Genomic DNA, 23,644 nt, shown 5'->3' with positions numbered 1-23,644 from the left:
ACTTCCTGACTGTTAGAGCAGTACGACAATGGGTCCAATGACCTAGGAAGTTGTGGGCTCTCCTACACTAGAGGCCTTCAAGAGGCAGCTGGACTGTCAGGGATGCTTTAGGGTGGATTCCTGCATTGAGCAGGGGGTTGGACTCCATGGCCTTATAGGCCCCTCCCAACTCTACTATTCTATGATTCTGTTGTTTGTTCCTCAGGATGGCTATGTCTTCCGTCTCCAAGTGGCCTACCACCGGGAACCTCAGATCCTGAAGGAGGTGGTCACCCCCGAAGGGATGCTGAAATACCAGGACAACCCAGAGTCCCAACAGCTGGAACTGGAGACGCTGCATTTGCCGTACCTGACCAGCTCTCTCCATGGGTAAGAATTGAACCCCCCTGGGTCAGCCAAGGCTGATTTGGCAACAGTTACCTGTGCCTATGTTACATCATGCTTTGACTGCTGCAATGTGCTCTACGTGGGGCAACCCCTGAATACTGTCCTGAAACTTCTGTTGGTGCAAAATTCGGCAGCTGTGCTGCTAAGCTGTGCATGGTATTGGGACTTTATTGCACGTGTCGTAAAAGACCTGCAGTGGCTGCTGATTCCTTTTCTAGGCTCAATCCAAGTCCAAGGTGTTGGTTTAACCTTTAAAACTCTGCTGGGCTTAGGGCCTGGCTCTCTAAGGGACCGCTTGTCTTGCTATGACCCTGTCCAAATCCGCTGGAGAGAGTCTTCTGAGGGCAACTGTGTTGCTCCTAAACAGTGGACTGAGCTTCCCTGAGAATTACGACTGGCTCCCAGTGTCTTGGCTTGCAGAAAGGGGTTTAAGATACGTCTCTTCAGATTAGCCTTTTAGGGTCCAATCCTATGCTTGTTTATTTATTTATTATTGCATTTATTGTTGTTGTTTATTCATTCAGTTGCTTCCGACTCTTCGTGACTTCATGGACCAGCCCACGCCAGAGCTTTTTGTCAGCTGTTGCCACCCCTAGCTCCCCCAAGGTCAAGTCTGTCACCTCCAGAATATCATCCATCCATCTTGCCCTTGGTCGGCCCCTCTTCCTTTTGCCTTCCACTTTCCCTAGCATCAGCCTCTTCTCCAGGGTATCCTGTCTTCTCATGATGTGGCCAAAGTACTTCAGTTTTGCCTTTAATACCATTCCCTCAAGTGAGCAGTTTGGCTTTATTTCCTGGAGTATGGACTGGTTTGATCTTCTTGCAGTCCAAGGCACTCTCAGAATTGTCCTCCAACACCACAGTTCAAAAGCATCTATCTTCCTTCGCTCAGCCTTCCTTATGGTCCAGCTCTCGCAGCCATAGGTTACTACGGGGAATACCATTGCTTTAACTATGCGGACCTTAGTTGTCAGTGTGGTGTCTCTGCTCTTAACTATTTTATCAAGATTTGTCATTGCTCTCCTCCCAAGAAATAAACGTCTTCTGATTTCCTGGCTGCAGTCAGCGTCTGCAGTAATCTTTGCGCCCAGAAATACCCTGCCTTTTTTCCTTCAAGGAACCCAAGGCGGCATACATAATTCTCCTCCTCCTCTCCATTTTATCCTCACAACAACAACCCTGTGAGGTAGGTTGGGCTGAGAGTCTGTGACTGGCCCAAAGTCACCCAGTGGGTTTCCATGGCCGAGTGGGAACTAGAACCTGGATCTCCCAACTCCCAGTCCAACACTGTATTACATTTATATACCGCCCCACAGCTGAAGTTCTCTGGGTGGTTCACCAAAGTTAAAACAGTAAACATGAAAAAGTATACAAAATTTAAAAACCATCAGAAACATAAAAACAAGAGTATAAAAACAAGAGTATCCATTCGATGCTCCATTGGTTGAAAGTTTCCCCCTTTGTCTGATAGGTCATGATGTCCACCATTAAGGAATGCAAATCTGGCATGTCGCCACCTGTAGCCACCCTTTGGCAGAGAAGCCATCTTTTAACCCTCGGCGCATGACATTCATCAGAGAGATGAAACCTCTCCCTGGGTCTGTCACCCCTGTTTGGACGGTGCAGGACATCCGTCCTGACAGATGCGGGAACCACGTCTCTGACTGTGTCGCTCCTTCTCCCTGCAGCCTCCAGCAGCAAAACCCCGCTTTCAGCGGCACCAGCCGGCTCGCCAAACGCTGGGTCAGCGCTCAGCTCCTGAGCGACAGCCTCTCGGAGGAGTGCGTGGATTTACTGGCGGCCTTCCTCTTCCTGTGCCCAGCGCCGTTCACCGCACCCAGGTAAGAGGCCAGGCCCTGGGCAGGGCTCATCCCGGATCTCCACGTCTGGCAAGAGTCTGCCCATGAGCGTCAGGGTCTGCGGACAAGAGCAGCAGAGGGCTGCTGACTCTGTGTCCTGCTTGTCGGCTTCCCCAAATGTGGGATCATGCCCCAAGCAAGGTGCCTTGCTGGATCAGACCGGGCCTACTTTAGTCCAACATTCTGTCTGGGGCGGTGACATAGCTCAGCTTTCCCCAACCTGGTGATCTCCAGATGTGTGGTACTACAATGCCCAGCATCCCAAAGCAAGCATGTTGGGCCTTGCAGTGCCACACATTTGAAGGGCACCCGGTTGGTTGGGAGAGGCTGGAGTAGGTAGGCATTACTTTAAACCAGGGGTGAGAGAACCTGTAGCCTGCCGGATGTTGCTAGACTACAACTCCCATTGACCATGCTGCTTGGGGCTGATGGGAAATGGAGTCCACAGGTTCCCCATCCATACTTTAAATGGAAGGAGTTTGATGTCATGATGGCCCAGCAAGATATGTTGAGGTGAGAGTGTCTAGCTGGCCTAAGATGACGGAATGGCCTTGTTGCTTGGTTTCGATTTGAACCCAGGACCCTTCGATCCACAAAGGGCCCTCTGGATTGGATCCAGAGTAAGGCTGCAATCCTATGTACACTTCCCTAGGAGGAATTCCCATTGAACTCAGCGTGGCTTACTTCTGAGCAATACGTCCGAGCAAAGTTGCATAGGATTGCAGTATAAATTAGTTGTGCTTAGTTCCCATTGAAATCAATGGGATTGAAGTTAACTCATTGAGTTCAGTTGGTATGAAGATTGGCTAACAGTGCAATCCTGGGTATGCCTCCTCTGAAGTAAGTCCCACTCAGTTCAGTGGGGCTTACTCCCAGGTAATCTGTACTCCCAGGGTACAGATTGCAGCCTAACTCAGTCTGGACCGAACGCTCTCTCCACTACACCAACCCTGGCTCATAACTGTGTAAACGTTGGTGCGTCCATGGTAAGTATCTTCATTATCATTATCATCATCATCATCATTGAAGAGATGTTCCTATCCATATATGACAAAAGTGGGGATTTCTAGAGGAGAGTTCCCTCTCCACTGTTTCTCTGTATCGGGGTGAGTGACTGGTGGCCCTCCAGTTGTTTTGACCCCCAACTTGTATTAGGCAACGTAGCCAATAGTGAGGGATGATGCAAGCTGTAGACCAGAAGGCCTGGAGGGCCCTGAGTTGCCCACCCCTGCTCTGTATGAACGATAGCTGTAGATTGCAGTCCGGGCATAAGTACCACTCAACACAGTTAGGATTACTTTTAAGTAAATATGCATCAGATTGCCCTGTAAGTGTGTCATAAAATCATAGAATAGCAGAGTTGGAAGGGTCCTATAAGGCCATCAGGTCCAAGCCCCTGCTCATGCAGGAATCCACCTTAAAGCATCCCTGACAGACGTTTGTCCCACCGCCTCTTGAAGGCCTCTAGTATGGGAGAGCCCATGACCTCCCTAGGTCATTGGTTCCATTGTCATACTGCTCTAACCATCAGGAAGTTTTTCCTGTTGTCCAGCCACAATCTGGCTTCCTGTAACTTCCCATTATTCCATGTCCTGCACTCTGGGAGGATCGAGAAGAGATCCTGGCCCTCCTCTGTGTGACAACCTGTCAAGTCCTTGAAGAGTTCTATCATGTCTCCCCTCAATCTCCTCTTCTCTGGGCTAAACATGCCCAGTCCTTTCAGTCTCTCCTCATAGGGCTTTGTTTCCATCAATGTACATTGATGGTGCTATATTAATAATAATAATAATAATAATAATAATAATAATAATAATAATAATAATAATAATAATAATAATAATAATCCAGACCCCCGATCATCCTGGTTGCCCTCCTCTGAACCTCCTCTGCCTTTTTTTAAAAATCCCCATTCGTCACAAGAACGAAGTTTTGTCAGAGGTTTTCTCAGCCTGTGACAGGGCGGGGTGGGGGTGTGTGCTTCCTCCCTCCCCCTCTCACGCCTTTCTCCCCCTCCTCACAGCTCTCCTCAGGTGGGTTTCCTTCGCTTCCTTCACCTGCTCACTTCCTTTGACTGGAAGAACAGCCCCTTGGTGGTGAACCTAAATGGCGAACTCAAAGGTGAGTGGGGATGAGGGAACTGTGAGGGACGTTTGAGGGCTGGGGGGTGGTGAGCTCCCTCCCCCGAGATTCCCTTGTGTGGACTTGTCTCAAAAAGCACAAAAGGCGGAAAACCACATTGCGCCACCGTTTATGAATGTTCCCTGGATTCCTGCACCTTGTTTCCAAGGGATTTTGTTACCCGATCCTTCGCAGCAAAGCCAGGTGGCTTGTAATCCTATTTGTACCGTTGCTGCTCAAAATCCTTCCTGCTTCTTTTGTTTTAAAGAACATTTGATTTCACTGCACCCTAAGCGTGTATAATCAATTACTTTGAACAGAACCATTGGTTTGTGGGATCCCATGTTCCTTCTCCAGTAATAGCCAGACAGATGCGCCTGGAAGGTTACAGGCTGGGCATGAGGTGGGTGGATGGGTGAGGCACTCCCATTTTTGTGGGGAGGGTCCCCAATATCTGGCATTCAGAGAGATAATGGATTGGATCCAGGTTTAGTCATGCTTTGAATAGACCCATTGAAATCTGTGGGACAATCATGACTAATTTAAGTGCCATTGTTGTCAGTGGGCGTCCTCTGACTAAATCTAGACCCAACCCATGACCATTGTACATAAGAGCATAATGCTGGATCAGACCAAGGGTCTATCTAGTCTAGCCCTCTATTTGCACAGTGGCCAACCGGCTGTGGATGGTGCAACAGCACCCTCCCACCCATGTTCCTCAGCAAACATGGACAGGGCCTTTTCGGTGGCGGCCCCCAGACTATGGAATGATCTCCCTGACAAGGCTCGCCTGGCGCCAACGCTACTATCTTTCCGGCGCCAGGTTAAGACTTTCCTCTTTGCCCAGGCATACGGCAGCACATCTTAATCACCCACATGTTTAAATTTTTTTAACGGTTTTTAATGCTTTATGTGTGTATGTTCTGTGTTTTAAAATTTTAAATTTTGTATACTTGTTTTTATCTCAATTTTAGAATTTCTGTAAACCGCCCAGAGAGCTCTGGCTATGGGGGCAGTATATAAGTGTAATAAATAAATAAATAAATTAGGGTATACCTCTGATACTGGAAGTAGCTAGCACTTAGCCATCAGGACTAGTAGCTATTGATACCCTTCTCCTCCAAGAATTTATCCAACCCCCTTTTAAGCCCGTCCAAATGGGTGGCCGTCACTACATCTTGTGGTAGTGAGTTCCAGAGTTTAACCCTGTGCTGTGTGAAGAAGTCCTTCCTTTTAACTGTCCTGAATCTCCCACCCATCAGCTTCATGGGATATGACCCCACTGGGTTCTAGTATTATGGGAGAGGGAGAAAAAATGAGTTTCCAATTATCTGTCCTGGCTAATGGCTGTTGGTTGAGTACTCTTGAGACTCCTTTGAATTTGCCTATCCTTTTTTTTAAATTAAAAAAAATGGCACTCTTGGAACCAAAATCTATATGAACAGGATATTAATAGCAGTTGCGGAGGGAGTTTTGGATTGGGACCATAGCATTGTCTATGTGCGTGCAGGAGTGGTGGTGGTGAACACCCTCCTATCAGCACCATTTTCATAATTTAAAATTTCCCTCTCCACCCCACCCCACCCCATCCCTCAGGAGATCCTGTGTGGGAGATCCTGTTCATCAATTTACTGTATCATACCTACTTTAGCTGTAAGCTTCTTTTTGTTGCAACATCTAATGAATTATACAAGCTAATTTATGTGCTTTGAGAGGGAGTATTTCTTTCTGTCCATCCTGAATCCTACTACAAATTTGTTTTGAAAGAGAGTTGCGTAAAACGTAGAACCTTACAGCACTTTGAACATTAGTTGGTCCGGTCAAAAAAAGTGCCAGATTCATCTGCTTCCTTTGACTGGTTAAAATTCCAGAGAACTCTCTGCAAAGATTCTTGCGAAACTTAGTCCATTTAATACAAAATAGAGATACTCAATCTTGGCTTTTTATGGATTTGCTCAGAAACCCAGTTTCCATAATTTATAATTTAACTTCTTTCTACCGGCTGCTTTATAGTTTTTTAAGAACAACTATTTTTTTTAAAAAAGAACAGAGTTCTAATGAAACCCGAGTTCTGGTAAAACGGCCAGCCGTGCAGAGATGGGAAGACCAGGATCTCTACAGAATCAAAGATGTCCTAAAGCAGCCTTCCTCAACCTGGGGCGCTCCAGATGTGTTGGACTGCATCTCCCAGAATGCCCCAGCCAGCTGGCTGGGGCATTCTGGGAGTTGTAGTCCAACACATCTGGAGCGCCCCAGGTTGAGGAAGGCTGTCCTAAAGGATAAAAAACCCCTCAATCATGGGAGTTGGGGACCTTCTTCAGCCTTCTTTCAGCCCAAGGACCAAATCCAATTTTGGAGAAGCTCTCAGGGGCCGCATTCCAATAGTGGGCGGGCCAAATGCAAATGGGGTGCAGCCAAAAAAAATCAAAGACTATTGTGGCTTAAAGCTCTTACTGGCAGTCACTTAACCCTCAGGGAGAGGTATTTCAACCTTTAAGAATGGGGCGGGGCGGGGGAACTGTGGAAAAGCTAGGAAAACCATCAAACGATCAGTGGTTGCAGGGAAGGAGGCCCCATCTGGGAAACCCTGGGGGATTGGATTGGGACCCCAAGAAAGCCAGATCCCTGGGGCTGAGGTTAGAATCATAGAATAGTAGCGTTGGAAGGGGACTACAAGGCCATCGAGTCCAACCCCTTGCTCAATGCAGGAATCCACCTTAAAGCATCCCTGACAGATGGTTGTCCAGCTGCCTCTTGAAGGCCTCTAGTGTGGGAGAGCCCACAACCTCCCTAGGTAACTGGTTCCATGGTCGTACTGCTCTAACAGTCAGGAAGTTTTTCCTGATGTCCAGCTGGAATCTGGCTTCCTTTAACTTGAGCCCGTTATTTTGTGTCCTGCACTTTGGGATGATGGAGAAGAGATCCTGGCCCTCCTCTGTGTGACAACCTTTTTAGTATTTGAAGAGTGCTATCATGTCTCCCCTCAATCTTCTCTTCTCCAGGCTAAACAGGCCCAGTTCTTTCAGTCTCTCTTCATAGGGCTTTGTTTCCAGACCCCTGATCATCCTGGTTGCCCTCCTCTGAACACGCTCCAGCTTGTCTGCATCCTTCTTGAATTGTGGAGCCCAGAACTGGACGCAATACTCTAGATGAGGCCTAGATGAGGTTAGAACATAAGAAGAGCCGTGAGGCTGGATCAGACCAAGGGTCCATCTAGCCCAGTATTGTCTTTATATCGAGGCCATCCAGCTGCCCATGGGAAACCCGCAAGCAGGCATGAGTGCAACACCACCCTCCCACCCATGTGCCCCAGAAACTGGCGTGGATGCAGGCTTACTGCCTCTGATACTGGAGAGAGCACACAAGCATCAGGGCTAGTAGCCATTGATAGCCTTCTCCTCCAGGAATTTATCCAACCCCCTTTCATAGCCATCCAAATTGGTGGCCATCACCATATCTTGTGGTAGTGAGTTCCATAGCTGAACTATGAACTGTGTGAAGAAGGCCTTCCTTTTATCTTTCCTGCCCCTGCTGTATCTGGTGTACAGATTCCAAAGCAAGAATATTAATTGTTCCAATTCCATCCTGTTAGACATTTCATATACACATCCACTGGAGGCTGGTGGATCTGATGTCGGTGGGGCCGAGAATCCGCTCTGGGTTTCCATCAGAACTTGAAAGAGCTATCTGAGGTGCTCCTTGACACTGCCAACATCACACTGTTGTAGAACAAACGTCCTGTTCACTCTCTGATTTTGAAAAGCGATAATACTCCAGTGTTTGTGTACATCTCAAGGCCTCGTGTCTATTGAAACAATACTATTTCCATCATGCAACCTTGTGGCGACACAGATGTCTTTTGAAAGACGTGGGAGGAGGCTGTAAAGCAAACTGAGCTTCGATCTCCCAAAGCCCTTCTTACGTCTCCTCTGTAATAACCGAGGCAGCTCAAAGCTCACTCATCTGTGGATCTTTAACATGTTTTGAATAGTTTAGTTTCAGCTTTGGCACTGTAGGGCAGCATTCTCCAACCTGGTGTCCTCCAGAAGTGTTGGATTACAACTCCCAGTATCCCCCAGGCAACACATCCGGATGGCTTCTGTAGGGTTCTCCTCCCACCCTCACTTTTCTCCAGTATCCTGGATCTGTGCCCGTAATTCCCCCCTTCTCCTCCCCAAATGAGTGACAGCTAGACAATGCTGCTTGTACTTTTATGTTGTGGTTTTAAGTTTCTATATTTTATGCTGCACCTTGTGGTTTTTGTGAACAGCCCAGAGAGCTTCAGCTCTTGGGAGGGCCAGAAATGAAATAAATGAGAAATTATTTTATTTATTCACTTATTGCATTTCTGTGCCGCCCAATAGCCGAAGCTCTCCAGGCGGTTCACAAAAATTAAAACCATCAAATACAACCCACAGTATAAAACAAGCCACAATATAAAAAGCACAATATAAAAGCACAACCAGGATAAAACTGAGCAGCAATGCAGAGATTAATACACATTTAAAATACAGATTTTAAAACAGCAACGTTAAAAGACTAGGACGATTAACTGTTAAAATACTGGGGAAATAAAAAGGTCTTCACCTGGCATCGAAAAGAGAATAACGTAAGTGCCAGGCGAACCTCTCTAATGTAATTTAATTTTGCCGTGGCGCTTCCAAAAGGAAACTCCCTTGGCGTAGCTGCTCACGTAGATCAGGGAGTCAAGAAGATGCAGTGCTGCATTTCCCCCCCAGATATATAAATCCTGAGACGGACGAGAGCAAAGGTTATCTGGTTCAGCTCACAACTCCAAGAAATGATTGTTCCCAGCCTCTGGCCTCCAGAGACTGACTTCTCTGTGCCGTAAACCGAAAGCAGGTGCACTAAAGGAGACGTGCCTGCAGACATAGGAGCTCCAGATGACACAAGAAAGGACGAGAAAATCCTTTACCCATGCTTAAATACCTATGAGGCTGAAGCTTAGCAGTGATAATCTGGACTGCAATTCTTGGTGCAGAATTTAACTTTCTAAGAATCTCGGCGGTCACTTTTACCAAGTTTCTAGCCTTCGTGGCTGTAAATATTTTATTGGCAATATACATAAAATACAATGAAAATGACCAAGAAAATATATACACATGCAAAGAGAGAGACAAAAGGGGGGGGGGGGGGAGAAAAAAGGGGAGAGAAAAAATATATTCCAGAGTAATTCAAACAACATATGGAGATTTAGTACAGAACATAGTCATGAAAGATAAAATTAAAATCTTAGGGGGGTATTGCACATGCCAATATAAACATGGATGCTGTATTTAAAGGAATGATTAGATCTTAAGCGAACCAAATGTTTGTGAAGGCTTTTGGGACTAGATGTATATTACTATCTTTATTCATATATGTAATGAAAGTCCCCCCACTCAGCAGCTAATGTATCTGGTGGGTTTTTTGGTCCTTTTGCTGTTCGTAACTTTTGAGTCAGAATTTAGCTTTCTAAGAATCTCGGCGGTCACTTTTACCAAGGTCCTAGCCTTCATGGCTGTAACATTTAACGTTTAAAGCCCTAAACGGCTTGGGACCAGACTATCTGAAGGAACGCCTCCTCCCATATGTACCTGCCCAGACCCTGAGGTCATCCTCTGGGGTCCTTCTCCACGAGCCCCTGCCGAAGGAAGTGAGGCAGGTGGCTACCAGGAGGAGAAGGGCCTTCTCTGCTGTGGCACCCCGGCAGTGGAATGAGCTCCCTAAGGAGGGTCGCTTGGCACCTACATTATCTGCCTTTAGATGCCAGGTGAAGACCTTTTTATTCTCCCAGCATTTTAACAGTCTATAAATCAATTTTAAGTTGGTGTTTTAAATTTGTAATTTTGCACTGCTGCTGTTTTTATCTGGTTGAGCTTTTATATTGTATTTTATATTATGGTTTTATACTGTTGTTTTATACTTTGAATGTTTTTAATTTTTGTGAACCGCCCAGAATGCTCTGGCTATTGGGCGGTATAGAAATGTAATAAATAAATAAATAAACAAATAAATAAATATTTTATTGACGATACACATGAAATACAATGAAAATGACCAAGAAAATATATAGGCTATGAGAAAAAGAGGAGGCTAGCTCTGGTGCTATGAAATGTCACAAAAGGTTCCTTTATTTTTCTTATCCAAAATGCAAAAAATGTTCAAAAAACTTTCAACCAAACTTGTACCAACACTCAGCTTTTTGGATCTGGAGATCCTTCCTCAGGAGCTGTACAACGAAATGAATTACTTTTCGAAGTAATTATCAATTTGAAACCTTTTAGGTATTTTTTTTTACAAGACCGCAGTCACGTTCGTTCAGTCTCCATCGGCAGTCACACAGATCCGAAAAGTTGAGCGTTTGTAAAAGTTTGGTTGAAATGTTTTTTGAACATTTTTTTGCATTTCAGATAAGAAAAATAAAGGAACCTCTTTTGACATTTCATAGCACCAGAGCTAGCGGCCTCATTTTCTCATAGCCTTTTTGTGGTGTTTTTCCCCTCTTTTTCCACAAGAAATTATATACACATGCAAAGGGAGAGAGACAAAAGAAAAATACAGGAAAGAAAAAAAGAAAAAGGGGGAGAGAAAAAAATATTCCACAGTAATTCAACCAAATTTATTTATTTATTTATTTATTATTACATTTTTATACCACCCAATAACCGAAGCTCTCTGGGCAGTTCACAAAAATTAAAACCATAATAAAACAACCAACAGGTTAAAAACACAAATACCAAATACAGTATCAAAAGCACAACCAGGATAAAACCACGCAGCAAAATTGATGTAAGATTAAAATACAGAGTTAGAACAGTAAAATTTAAATTTAAGTTAAAATTAAGTGTTAAAATACTGAGAGAATAAAAAGGTCTTCAGCTGGTGACGAAAGCAGTACAGTGTAGGCGCCAGGCGGACCTCTCTGGGGAGCTCATTCCACAACCAGGGTGCCACAGCGGAGAAAGCCCTCCTCCTAGTAGCCACCTGCCTCACTTCCTTTGGCAGGGGCTCACGGAGAAGGGACCCTGTAGATGATCTTAAGGTCCGGGCAGGTACATATGGGAGGAGGCGTTCCTTCAAATAACCTGTCCCCAAACTAGCATGTTCTGTACTATGGAGATTAGTACAGAACATAGTTATGAAAGTTAAAATAAAAATCTTAGGGGCTATTAAACATGCCAATATAAACATGGACACTGTATTTAAAGGAATGATTAGATCTTAAGCAAACCAAATGTTTCTGAAGGCTTTTGGGACTAGATGTGTATTACTATCTTTATTCATAGATGTAATAAAAGTCCCCCACTCAGCAGCTAATGTATCTGATTGAATTTAGCTTTCTAAGAGTCTCAGTGTTCACTTTTACCAAGGTTCTCGCCTTCGGGGCTGTAAGGATGCGTTTGCAGTCTGCACAGAACTTGCTGAAGTCTGAGAAGCCGCAAAGGGGGCTGATTCTGATTCCTCATGATCCAGAGGGTTGGATGGGGGGTCTAATACCCCTGCTTTTCTCCTGCCCCCCTGCCCATGCTTAGCAAAAGCAGAATCAACTATTCAGTTGAAGTAGCAGGACCAAATGTGATTGATTGGCCTTGTGAATACGGCTTGCGGAATTCAGTGTAGTCCAGAAGATTTCTGTTTTTAAGACCATGTTGAATGAGGATACTGAATCAAGACTTTAATATGGATCTGTTTAACAGCCCATATTGCTGGGTGCCTTCGTCTATCTCTCTTCCATGCTGTTGGGGTTTGAATGGCACGCTCCTGCTCCTGCCTGCTGGGTGTGTGAATGTGTGTGTGTGTGCGTGTGTGTGTGAGAGAGAGAGACTGAGACTATTTTTCCCTTGTTCTGGGGTAGAGGTAGGCACCCTGGCACCCTCCAGCAGTTCTGGCCTACAACTCCCATCAGCCACACCCAGCATGGCCAGTGGGCAGAGTTGCAGTTCAAACGTCTGCATGACGTCAGGTTGCCTACTTCTGTAATCCGTGGATGCAGAAGACCCCCAAAACAACACAAGGCCTAGAGGGGATGGACAATTTGTGGCCCTCTGGTTGTTTGGGCCAACAACATGAAGCTGATTGGAGAGAGATTCAGGACAGATAAAAGGAGGTCTTCCTTCACACACAGTTGCTGGGGAACATGGGTGGGAGGGTGCTGTTGCACCGTGACCTGCTTGTTGACGGCTGGTTGGCCACTGCCGGAACAGAGTGCTGGACTAGATGGACCCTTGGTCTGGCCCAGCCTTGGGGCTCTTCTGATGTTCTTCACTCTCAGCTGTCCCAGCCAGCTTGGCCAATGGTGAAGAATTGTGGGCCAGAACATTTGAAGTGCTGTCGCGAAAGCAAAACTACACTCTGTCACTGAGCTACAGCCCTTCCCTTCCTCCTGCATCGATCGTTGTAGAGGGAGATCACCAGGGGAACGTTGAGCCCTCCGCCTTCCCAGCCTCTGACCTTGTGTTGTTTTGGGGTCTTTTGCATCCAGATGCAGATTACGTGGAGATCAGGAACCGTTTTGTCGCTGCCCGGCCTCGGCTGCCTGTCATGTTCATCGCTACTCCCAGAGACCAGCAGAACTCCATGTGGACGAAGGACGGGCCTTCAGCACAGGTGAGCTGAGCTGCAGCTTTCTTGTCTTTGCAGGCCAGGTGAAATCTCATAGAATCATAGAATAGCAGAGTTGGAAGGGGCCTACAAGGCCATCGCGTCCAACCCCCTGCTTAAAGCAGGAATCCACCCTAAAGCATCCTTGACAGATGGTTGTCCAGCTGCCTCCTGAACGCCTCTTGAATGCCTCTGCCTCTGATCTGTCGCCTTTGAAGTGCTGTGGATTTTCCCCATTGCTAAAATTGAACAGATCTAGAGGTGCCTCCCTCAGCAGCACGGGCCACTGTTGGATAGCCAGTGGTGAATAAAAAGCTGGATCTGGTGGCCAGAGTTCCCATTTCAACTTAGCCATGATCTTTTCAGCAAATGATGACTTGCGCTTCCTTGGTTCCCAGAGAATTGTAGTGTCTTGTCACTCGCTGGCTTAGCCAAAGGCCTAGTTCTCACAGAGAGGATAAATCCATGGGTGGGCTGTACCGTTTCAGACTGTAGATGGGCTCTCACTTGACGGAATTGTCCTCCTTACAAAAACAGTTTCCTGCACATAGAAAACTAGCATGTATGGGAAAGGTTTCTAGTCTGTGTTCTCCCTGATATGCTAGTTATCTACGTTCAGGGATATTTTTTTTTTGAAGGGAGGAGCATTCCACCATGTTAGACTGAGATATACTCATGGTCTGAAATGGGTACAGCCCACACACAGGTTGACCACATCAGTGCCTGAAGCACCTGCAGGAAATACCTGATCAACATTTTCTTGAAAACCTACAAGGAAAGAAGTAATGCAATCCTGCACAGATATTGTGAGAAGTGCAAAGATAAAGGAATAACGGGCTCAAGTTAAAGGAAGCCAGATTCCAGCTGGTCAAAAGGAAAAACTTCCTGACTTTTAGAGCAGTACGACAATGGAATCAGTTCCCTAGGGAGGTTGTGGGCTCTCCCACACCAGAGGCCTTCAAGAGGCAGCTGGACAACCATCTGTCAGGGATGCTTTAGGGTGGATTCCTGCATTGAGCAGGGGGTTGGACTCGAGGGCCTTGTAGGCCCCTTCCAACACTGCTATTCTAAGATTCTATGATTCTAAACGAAATAAGGAATTTCTGCAGGAACACCAACCGAGAGTGTCTTTAGACCGTGCTGCCTCCAACCTTGCAAGTTCTCCCGGAAAGTAATAGCATGCCCTTGCGTTCCATGTCTCCAAAAGGTTATGGCTCTCTTAGCAGGGCTGTAATCACCTCGTGTTTAAATCACTGCAAACAGCGCATCATAAGGCTGCCTTTGAAAATTGTTCAGAAATTACAGTTAGGGCAAAACGTGGCAGCTAGCTGTTTGTCAGGAGTGCGCTTCGTACATCATATTACACTGCTCCTGGGTCAACTTTGCTGGCTTCCAGCTTGCTTCCGTGTATTATTCAAACTGCGGTCTTTGACCAACAAAGTCCTAAGCTGTTTGGTGCCAGGATACCTAAAGGACTACACCCGCCTGCATGAACCTGCCTGTAATTTACAAACATCAGAGGCCCGGTTATGTGTGACACCGCCTGGAGAGGCTAGTTTGGCAGGTACTCAGGATGGGGCCTTTTTGGTAGAAGCACCCCAATTGTGGAATGTCCTCCCAGGAGACATGGGATTGGCTCCTTCCTTGTAATAATAATAATAAGAAGAATAAGAATAATTTTATTCCTTACCCGCCTTTCCCTTCAGATTGTTTTTCCTCATCCAGCCCATTACCGCCTCCAAGCATTCATTCAGAGGAGACACACTATCCTTAGCTGATGCTGTTGTTGAAGGCACAGAGAAATATATTTGGGTGTCATCAGCATACTGATAGCACCCCGCCCCATGCCTCCGGATGATCTCTCCCAGCGGTTTCATGTAGATGTTAAACAGCATTGGGGATAGGATGGCGCCTTGTTATAATAATATTTATTTATTTATTTATTTATTACCGGCCTCTCCCTTTGGATCGAGGAATGGAACAACATCAGTACAACAATAAATATAAATCAAATACATAAAATTAATTAAAAGAGCATATAAAACCAAAACAAAATAACAATCAACATATCTTTAAAAATAATTAGGTTTCAAATTCATCTGGGTAGGCCTGCCGGAAAAGCTGTCTTAAATTCAGAGAGAGAGTTAAGTTGGCGAATCTCTCCCGGCAGGCCATTTTATAGTCTGGGGACGGCAGAAGAAAAGGACCCCTGGGTAACAGTTGTCAGCCTAGTTTTGGCTGGATGGAGTAAGTTCGCCCCAGAGGACCTGAGTGTGCAGGGTGGACTGTATGGGAGAAGGTGATCCCAACCTGGACCCAAACCATGTGGGGCTTTAAAGGTAATGACCAACAATTTGTACTTTGCCCGGAAACTAAATGGCAACCAGTGGAGTGATTTAAATGTAGGGGTAATGTGGTCCCCCCTGGATGTACCGGTGACCATCCTGGCTGCCATGTTTTGGTACACCATACAACAGCTGCTTTTTTTGAAGAGCAACTATCCCAAGCATCATCATCTGCAATCCATCCAAGAGGCAGGACCGGAACCACTGGAGCGCAGTGCCCCCGATTCTCAAACCCACCCACCCCGGCATTCCAAAAGGATTCCAGGGTCCTTGGTATCAAAACCCGCTGAGAGGCCCAGAAGTACCAGCAGGGACAAACTCCCCCTGTCAATACTCAAGCATAGATCATCCACTAAGGCGGCCATAGCTATCTCAATTCTGTATCCTGCCCTGAAGACGGTTTTAAATGTGTCTAGAAAATCTGTATTATCCAAGACTGCATGGAGGTGGAAGGCAATTGACCAAAAACGGATTTGCCCCAAAACGGAAGATTTGATACTGGTCTGTAGTTATTAATATTTGATACTGGTCTGTAGTTATCACCTTGCCCAAAGACGGAAGATTTGATACTAGTCTGTAGTTATTAAGGTCCAGGGGGTCCAGGGAGGGCCTTTTCCCCCCCAAAGCGGCCGTACCACCACTTCTGTTCTGTTCATGTTGTGTAATGTTTTGCTACTCTTCAATGTTCATGCCGCACTCAAATTGTACCATAATTATTATTTTTTGCTCCTGTATTTTTTGGTTTTTTGTGACGTCCTAATGATTTTAGTGGACGTCACCATGTAGGTGCAGTGTACAATTTCTTTCATTTCATGATTAGGGAAATAGATGGCCTACGCCGGTCCCTCAAGTGCCTTCCGCCAGCATTGATCAGGCCCGTTTTTCTGCTTTATTTCAACTGTCCCTTGTCCACTCCCATCAGATCCTACAGCGTCTCCTTGTGTTGGCTCTGGAGTCTCTTCGGGCTTTGGAGGAACAGCTCATGGAACCTCTGGGAAGCCAGGACGTGAAGGTAAGCCTCTCAAGGAAGAGTCCTCGCAAACCCATCTGTTGCTCCAAGGGTGCAGAAGACTCCCTTGGCCTCAAATTCTTCCTTAACAATAAACTCTTTTAGGCAAGCTATTCGTTTTATCTGTGTACTATACCCGCCTCTCCCTTCAGAGACTGAATCTACTCCAGGTTTCAGTCAGAATCCTAAAGGAGGCATCTTTAGAGCTTCTTTAGAGTTCAGACTGAAACCTGGAGCAGATTTATCGCCCCACTGATCTCGGAGCCACCTGCCTCCACTGGGATTAAACCCGTAGACTCCTGAGATCATCCGTCTGCGGTTGGTGGTGGTCTGATTTGGGGCGGGGGGCATCAATTTAGGAAGATCGAATCTCTTACTCCATTCTCTTGCTGCCTCCCCTCCCCCAGGCAGCTCCCTGGCTAGTATTCAGTGAGGAGAACTGTGGCATGGAACGTGGTTGTATGTGGTTACCGGTCATCTACTCATGCTACTCATTTCTTGGCCTGGGTGTGGGTCAGGTTGGTTGCCAGGGAACCTCCCACTCTGGTCCCTGACCCTCCTCTCCTCTGGAGTCCGCTAACCCAGAGGCCTGGTAATAATGACCCACTGGTTTGCGAATTATAAACAAAGGGTCCTTCTGGGCGAGGAAATTCGACATCTTTTTAGGAAGGTGCTTTATTTGGAAAGGGTGTGTGTGGTGGTGGTGGGAGTATGAGCATTTGTTTAATGGTCAGCCATAGGTTCGCCTATAGGTTCGCTTCCTGACCACTTCTCCAGAGCAAGAGTAGTTTTGGATTTCTTCCTAATCTGACAGTTTTCCAAAGCAAAGCTTTTTTTGGGCTGTGTAGCTGTTGGAGAACCCCAGAGAAGGTGCAGCATTACGGCTGCAGAATCACCTTCCTAAGAATCTTAAACTTCCTTTCCTTTTTGAAGTAGGTTTCTAGTCCTTATGAATGTCAGTTTGTAGGCAGCAGCTGGCAGGATCTCAGAAGCCAACAGAGCTGGTGGAACTATTTCCAGGGGTTATTTATTTATTTATTTAAAACATTTATACCCCGCCCTATATCAATAAGATCTCAGGGCGTGCATCACATAAATTCCTGGTGCCGCACAACTAGTTTAGATTGCTCAGAATGGTTTTAATAATGACAGAATACAGTATGCAAAATGTATGTAAATTTGCTGCATTTGCATCATTGGTTACCTTTAAAGTTCTAGGTGGCTGGGATACCTGAAGGATCACCTCCTCCCATGCCAACCTGCCTTGTCTCTAAGATCAGAAGCACAGATCTTGCTGTGTGTTCCACTCAGGACAGATTCATGGTTGATAGTGACGACAAACAGGGCCTTCTCAGTGGCTGCACGGATCTTGAGGAAGCCCTGAAGTATGGCTAGCCTCTGACTCTGGATGTCTTTCGCCAGTTGGGGAAGACATTTCTACTCCGGCAGGCTTTTGCCTGCTAAATGTTTTGTTTGTTTTATTTCTAGTCTCTGTATTTTTATTCCCGTTGTATTTTTTTAATTGAGTCTGTGATTTTACATGTATTGTAGTTTTAAATTATGGTGAGCTGCTTCGAGTTGTGCAAAGGCACCAGGAAGTCAGGATATAGATTTCCATGGAAATAAATAGAAATAACTCGGTGGGAGTTTGCAGAACAGAGCTTCCTTTAGGAGGCAGTTTGGCTGCAGATTTAAAACATTGATGATGATTGATTAAATTTATTTATTTATTTATTACATTTCTAAACCGCCCAATAGCCGGAGCTCTCTGGGCGGTTCACAAAAATTAAAAACATTCAAAGTATAAAACAACAGTATAAAACCATAATATAAAATACAATATCAAAGCTCAACCAGATAAAAACAGCAGCAATGCAAAATTACAAATTTAAAACACCAAGTTAAAATTTATTTATATAGACTGTTAAAATGCTGGGAGAATAAAAAGGTCTTCACCTGGCGTCTAAAAGAATATAATGTAGGTGCCAAGAGAACCTCCTTAGGGAGCTCATTCCACAGCCGGGGTGCCACAGCAGAGAAGGCCCTCCTCCTGGTAGCCACCTGCCTCACTTCCTTTGACAGGGGCTTGTGGAGAAGGACCCCTGAGGATGACCTTAGGGTTCAGGCAGGTACATATGGGAGGAGGCATTCCTTCAGATAGCCTGGCCCCAAACTGTTTAGGGCAGTGGTTCCCAAACTTCTTCAGGTCACCGCCCCCTTGGTTCCACAAACTCATGCCCAGTGCCCCCGACCCTAAACTATAAAAATCACTATTAGAATAGCAGTTTTCAACGGCCCACTAAGGAAGATAATAACAATAAAATTCAAAACAGTAACAATTAATTGAATATTTATTCAAAATGCAAAGCACCTGCCGAAGGAGCGAGGGAAAAGATAGCAAACGCCTCTGTTGTGCAGCCGGCTTGGCAGGGCACACCAAGCAGGGTATGTCTCTTCATTCATGTTTTGGTGCTTTTGAAACATTTCAATTCACCGTTAAAAGGACTAATACATGTATTAATACATGTGTGGATTCTTCCCCTATATGGCTTGGGACCAAACTACCTTCTCCCATAAAAATGTCCCTGGTTTTAAGACCTTCTGGAGAGGCGCTTCTTGGAAAAGACCACCTCGAGCGCCCCCCCGCCCTTTTGCCTCTTAGTGCCCCCCCCTGCTGCCCCCTTGCCTCTTAACGCCCCCCTATCCAATCCCACCGCCCCCAAGGGGGCGATGCCGCCCACTTTGGGAAACACTGGTTTAGGGCTTTAAATGTAAATACCAGTGTTTGCTTGGAGCACAACGCTCTTTTGGAATGTAACAATCAGCAAAATATACAACATGATGTTGTGTTATTTTAAAGCCCGCTTGAGGGTGACAGACACTCCCTGAGGCTGCCGTGCAGCTGCAGCGTTGTCCTGGGGTTTTCTCTTTTTTTTCCCCTTTGCGGCCAGAACTGTGAGGCTGAGAAAGTTGTGCGATGGAATCCTCCCAGGCAGGGGAGGGGACGAATGGACCTGATGAACGGTTGGCCCGCTTCCTACGGTGGAGATGCGTAGATGGTATCTGTGCGTAGGTTACACGCACAGCTGCCAAGCTGCATCCGACGTTTGGGTTTTAGTCCCCAAGGGATCTGCTTAGCAGGCGGCGGGGAGGGAGTTTGGTTTCCTGCCTAGTGTTGAGTAAGCGAAATCGGTATTACAAATATTGAGGTGGGGGATTGTAAGCTTCAGCAAGGGTTCCTGGCAGAAGGAACTTGGATGAATCCTGTTCAACCCACAACAAACTGGTTTTTTCGATCGGTCTCAGCATTCTTGCGAAATCCCTTGGCAAAGGGCTCACCTCCCACACACTTTCTAAGAATTTCAGCTTAATTTAAAAAACTGTCAACACAAGGTTCTAGTCCTTATAGATGATGTGATGTTCTCGAAAGTGTGTGGATAATCCCTGCCAGAGGTGGGTGCGGGAAAGATTTTCAGTATTTGGGGTGGGCTTTAAGAATATCAGAAGAGCCATGCAGGATCAGACCAAGGGTCCATCTGGTCCACTGTTCTCTTTACAACGTGGCCATCCAGCTGCCCATGGGAAACCTGCAAGCAGGACATGGTGCAACAGCACCCTCCCACCCATGTTCCCCTGCAAATGGTGCACACAGGCTTACTGCCTCTGATACTGGAGATAGCACGCAACCATCAGGGCTAGTAGCCATTGACAGCCTTCTCCTCCAGGGATTTATCCAACCCCCTTTTAAAGCCATCCATGGTCATCACCACATCTTGTGGTAGTGAGTTCCAGAGTTTAACTCTCTGCTTTGTGAAGAGGTCCTTCCTTTTCTCTGCCCTGAATCTCCCACCATGGGATATGACCCCTTTGGGATCTAGTATTTTGAGATATAATTGTAGATGTTGCAGCCATAACCAAGAGAACCAGTGTGGTGTAGTGTTGGACTGGGAGTCGGGAGATCCGGGTTCTAGTCCCCACTCCGTCATGGAAGCTTACAGGATGATTTTGGGCCCAGACTCTCAACCCAACCTACCTCACAGGGTTGTTGTTGTGAGGATAAAATAGAGAGGAGGAGGATTATGTACACCACCTTGGGTTCCTTAAGAAGGAAAAAAGGCAGGATATAAATGTAATCAATAAAATAAACAAGAGAACCAAGCAAAATGAGGCAAAATGTAAACAATTGCAGAATAAGGTAGTGTAGAGAGAGAAGGCACAGGCAAATGTGCTTTTCTTGACACAGAACTTGGATTGCCTGGATACAGGATTTCTTTTGTTTATATAGCATAGAGTACGCACAGGCCTGGCTATGACCAACTGGGACGTGTTCAGAGGAGGGCAACCAGGATGATCAGGGGTCTGGAAACAAAGCCCTATGAGGAGAGACTGAAAGAACTGGGCATGTTTAGCCTGGAGAAGAGAAGATTGAGGGGAGACATGAGAGCACTCTTCAAAGACTTAAAAGGTTGTCACACAGAGGAGGGCCAGGATCTCTTCTCGATCCTCCCAGAGTGCAGGACACGGAATAACGGGCTTAAGTTAAAGGAAGCCAGATTCCAGCTAGACATCAGGAAAACCTTCCTGAGCGTTAGAGCAGTATGACAATGGAACCAGTTACCTAGGGAGGTTGTGGGCTCTCCCACACTTGAGGCCTTCAAGAGGCAGCTGGACAACCCTCTGTCAGGGATGCTTTAGGGTGGATTCCTGCATTGAGTAGGGGGTTGGACTCGATGGTCTTATAGGCCCTTCCAACTCTGCTATTCTATGATTCTATGCTTTTGGCAATGCGTCCCTAATAAAAATTCTCTGGGAGGCCACTCTCCAGGGCTAAAAACAAAAAGTGCAAAGAATGAGGCGGGTGCAAGACAGAATCAGGAGGTCGAGCCGATACATCCCAGGGGTCATAGAATCATAGAATAGCAGAGTTGGAAGGGGCCTACAAGGCCATTGAGTCCAACCCCCTGCTCAATGCAGGAATCCACCCTAAAGCATCCCTGACAGATGGTTGTCCAGCTGCCTCTTGAAAGCCTCTAGTGTGGGAGAACCCACCACCTCCCTATGTAACTGGTTTCATGGTCATACTGCTCTAACAGTCAGGAAGTTTTTCCTGATGTCCAGCTGGAATCTGGCTTCCTGTAACCTGAACAGTTTATGAAGCGCTGCTTCTGACCTGACCCTTCCCAGTGTGAAAGAAGTGGGTGCCCTCCCCGTGTTCCTGCAGCGGCCAGTGGGCCATGGACCAAAAGCAGCACACGGGGGGACATTTCCGAGCAGGCAAATGGCATGTACAACCATGAGGACTCAGTAACATAGCAAGCTGTCTTCTACTAAGTCAGACCCCTGGTCCATCTACCCCAGCATTGGTGACACTGACCGGCAGCATCAACTTACCAGGATTTCAGGCAGGAGATTGAATCTGGGATCCTCTGCATGCAAAGGAGGCGCTTAGCCCCTGAGCTACCAGCATAATACAACACATTATAGGATCAAGCCCTCTTTCTTTTTCACCGACTTTTATTTCACCTAGAGTACATTGCATTTGTCAATGTGTTTTGCTGCCTTGTGATCAGATTTGAGTGTGATGTATTTCTGCCTTTTTTTATAGACGAAGCATAAAGGTGGTGGGTTTTTTTACCCCCTCTAGTAAAAGCTACTCATTACCAGTGGGGATCCTGTCTAATAATTATTCTAGGGTTGTAAACTGGTTTTTAAAAAATAGTGTTTCATTGAATCTAGATTGGCACCAACCCACTCTATTAAAAGACCCACTTATTTAGAAGGAACCGTGCTGACAGACGAAAGGGTGGGAACATTGTTTTGCACCAGGAACGTTACCTCAGTAGAGGTATGATTGACTATTGATTAGTGTCAGATAAAAGGCTAAATGAGGAGATTTTTGATGAATACCGTATTTCTTTGATTCTAAGACGCACTTTTTCCCCCATATAAACATCTCTAAAAACGGGGTGTGTCTTAGAATCGCGGGTGCGTTTATTATTTCTTAGAATCAAAGCTTTTTTTCCTGTTGGTGGTACTGAAATTAGTGTGCGTCTTACAATCGATGGCGTCTTAGAATTGAAGAAATACGGTAATATGCAGCAGACAGATCACACCTCGGCCCTCTACGAACAATTTGATCTATAAGTGTAATCCAAAAAGCAAGATTTTTCTTGCTTGCTTTACAGATTATGCACTGTGTGTTCTGCAACTCTTCAGTGATGCTGCCAAAAATTATTTCAATACTTTATGGATTTTTTCTGGGCAATTTGATCTCTCTTGAGCCCTAATTGGGCAAAAGTTGTCTAACATATAGCCCCAAACATATAGCCCAAAACAATTGTGTGTGTGTGTGTGTTTTTAACACAGTTTAGGTGTTTTTTCAGTCATTACAAATGCCCATCATACGTGATCATTTTACCAGGGCAATAGGCTATCTCAAAAAGACTACCTTGCTGGTCCACTCCAGATGGTCATGGTCAACATTTCTGGCCCTTGGATGATAGGAGGGACAGCGTTGCGTCTCCCTTCAGAATTTGCTTTAGTAACTACGTAACTGACAAGAATTTGATGTTGTCCTTGAGGCCTTGGTCGCACCTTGTTGAGAAGAGGAGGACCTGAGAGACTTCCTTCTGGTCCTCCTCTTGGTGCCTGCCTCGCACGTAGCATCCCTGGGTTTCTCTCTTGCAGATGGTCTTCCGTCCACCTCTGGACCACTACGACGTCCTTCTCCACCTGAACCCCAAGCAGATCCCAAGGCACTTGGAGGCTGTGGACCGGCCAGTCAAATCGTTCAGCCGGGGGATGTTGAAAAGGGAAGCAGCAGTGAAAACCTTCGCTTTCCCCGTGGTGGATTACGACCCGGTACAACTCTACCTCCAGGAGCTGCGGGTGAGTGTGCCCATGCTGAACGTTGCTCAATAGGAGTTGGGAAAACGATTTAGCCCAATCTTTGTGCAGTTGATTAATTACAAGTGAGAATGCAGCAAAACGTTGCTGTTCGGATTGATCCTGTTTAGGGTTTTAATCAGCCAACCATGCCCTCTTCCGGAGTGCTCCATTACCCATTGTACCTGGTTTCCCCCCGAACAGTCAAGTTCACCGTTCCATCGCCACTGACCACAGTGGGTTTTTTTTGTTGCCATTATTTATTTATTTTCCTGACCAACTTTGTCATTGTTCTGTAAAACTTGCAGCTTTGCCAAAGCTGCTCTTGTGTGGGGGTGGCGGCATTTTGGCTACGTACTCATCGGCACTCATGCCTGACATCAGAATTAGCGTGAACAAGCACCAACAAGAACTTAGATGTTGATATAAAGACTAAC

The 23,644-nt window shown here is 46.0% G+C and overlaps 1 protein-coding gene across 1 annotated transcript in view; it reads left to right on the top strand.

Annotated features, from left to right (window-relative positions):
• Positions 1-23,644, top strand: part of NOL6 (nucleolar protein 6) — an 83,903-nt gene that overhangs the window by 45,855 nt on the left and 14,404 nt on the right. The window contains exons 19-24 of the mRNA XM_063128311.1: positions 206-369; positions 2,076-2,228; positions 4,267-4,364; positions 12,850-12,974; positions 16,236-16,325; positions 23,010-23,210. Of these exons, the coding sequence (XP_062984381.1) occupies positions 206-369; positions 2,076-2,228; positions 4,267-4,364; positions 12,850-12,974; positions 16,236-16,325; positions 23,010-23,210 (831 nt within the window). The remainder of the gene's footprint in view (positions 1-205; positions 370-2,075; positions 2,229-4,266; positions 4,365-12,849; positions 12,975-16,235; positions 16,326-23,009; positions 23,211-23,644) is intronic.

This window comes from Elgaria multicarinata, chromosome 6 (assembly GCF_023053635.1).
Source record: "Elgaria multicarinata webbii isolate HBS135686 ecotype San Diego chromosome 6, rElgMul1.1.pri, whole genome shotgun sequence".
Taxonomy (NCBI): Eukaryota; Metazoa; Chordata; class Lepidosauria; order Squamata; family Anguidae; genus Elgaria; species Elgaria multicarinata.
The sequence above is the reverse complement of the archived record's forward strand: the minus strand, read 5'-3'. Positions and strand labels throughout refer to the sequence as shown.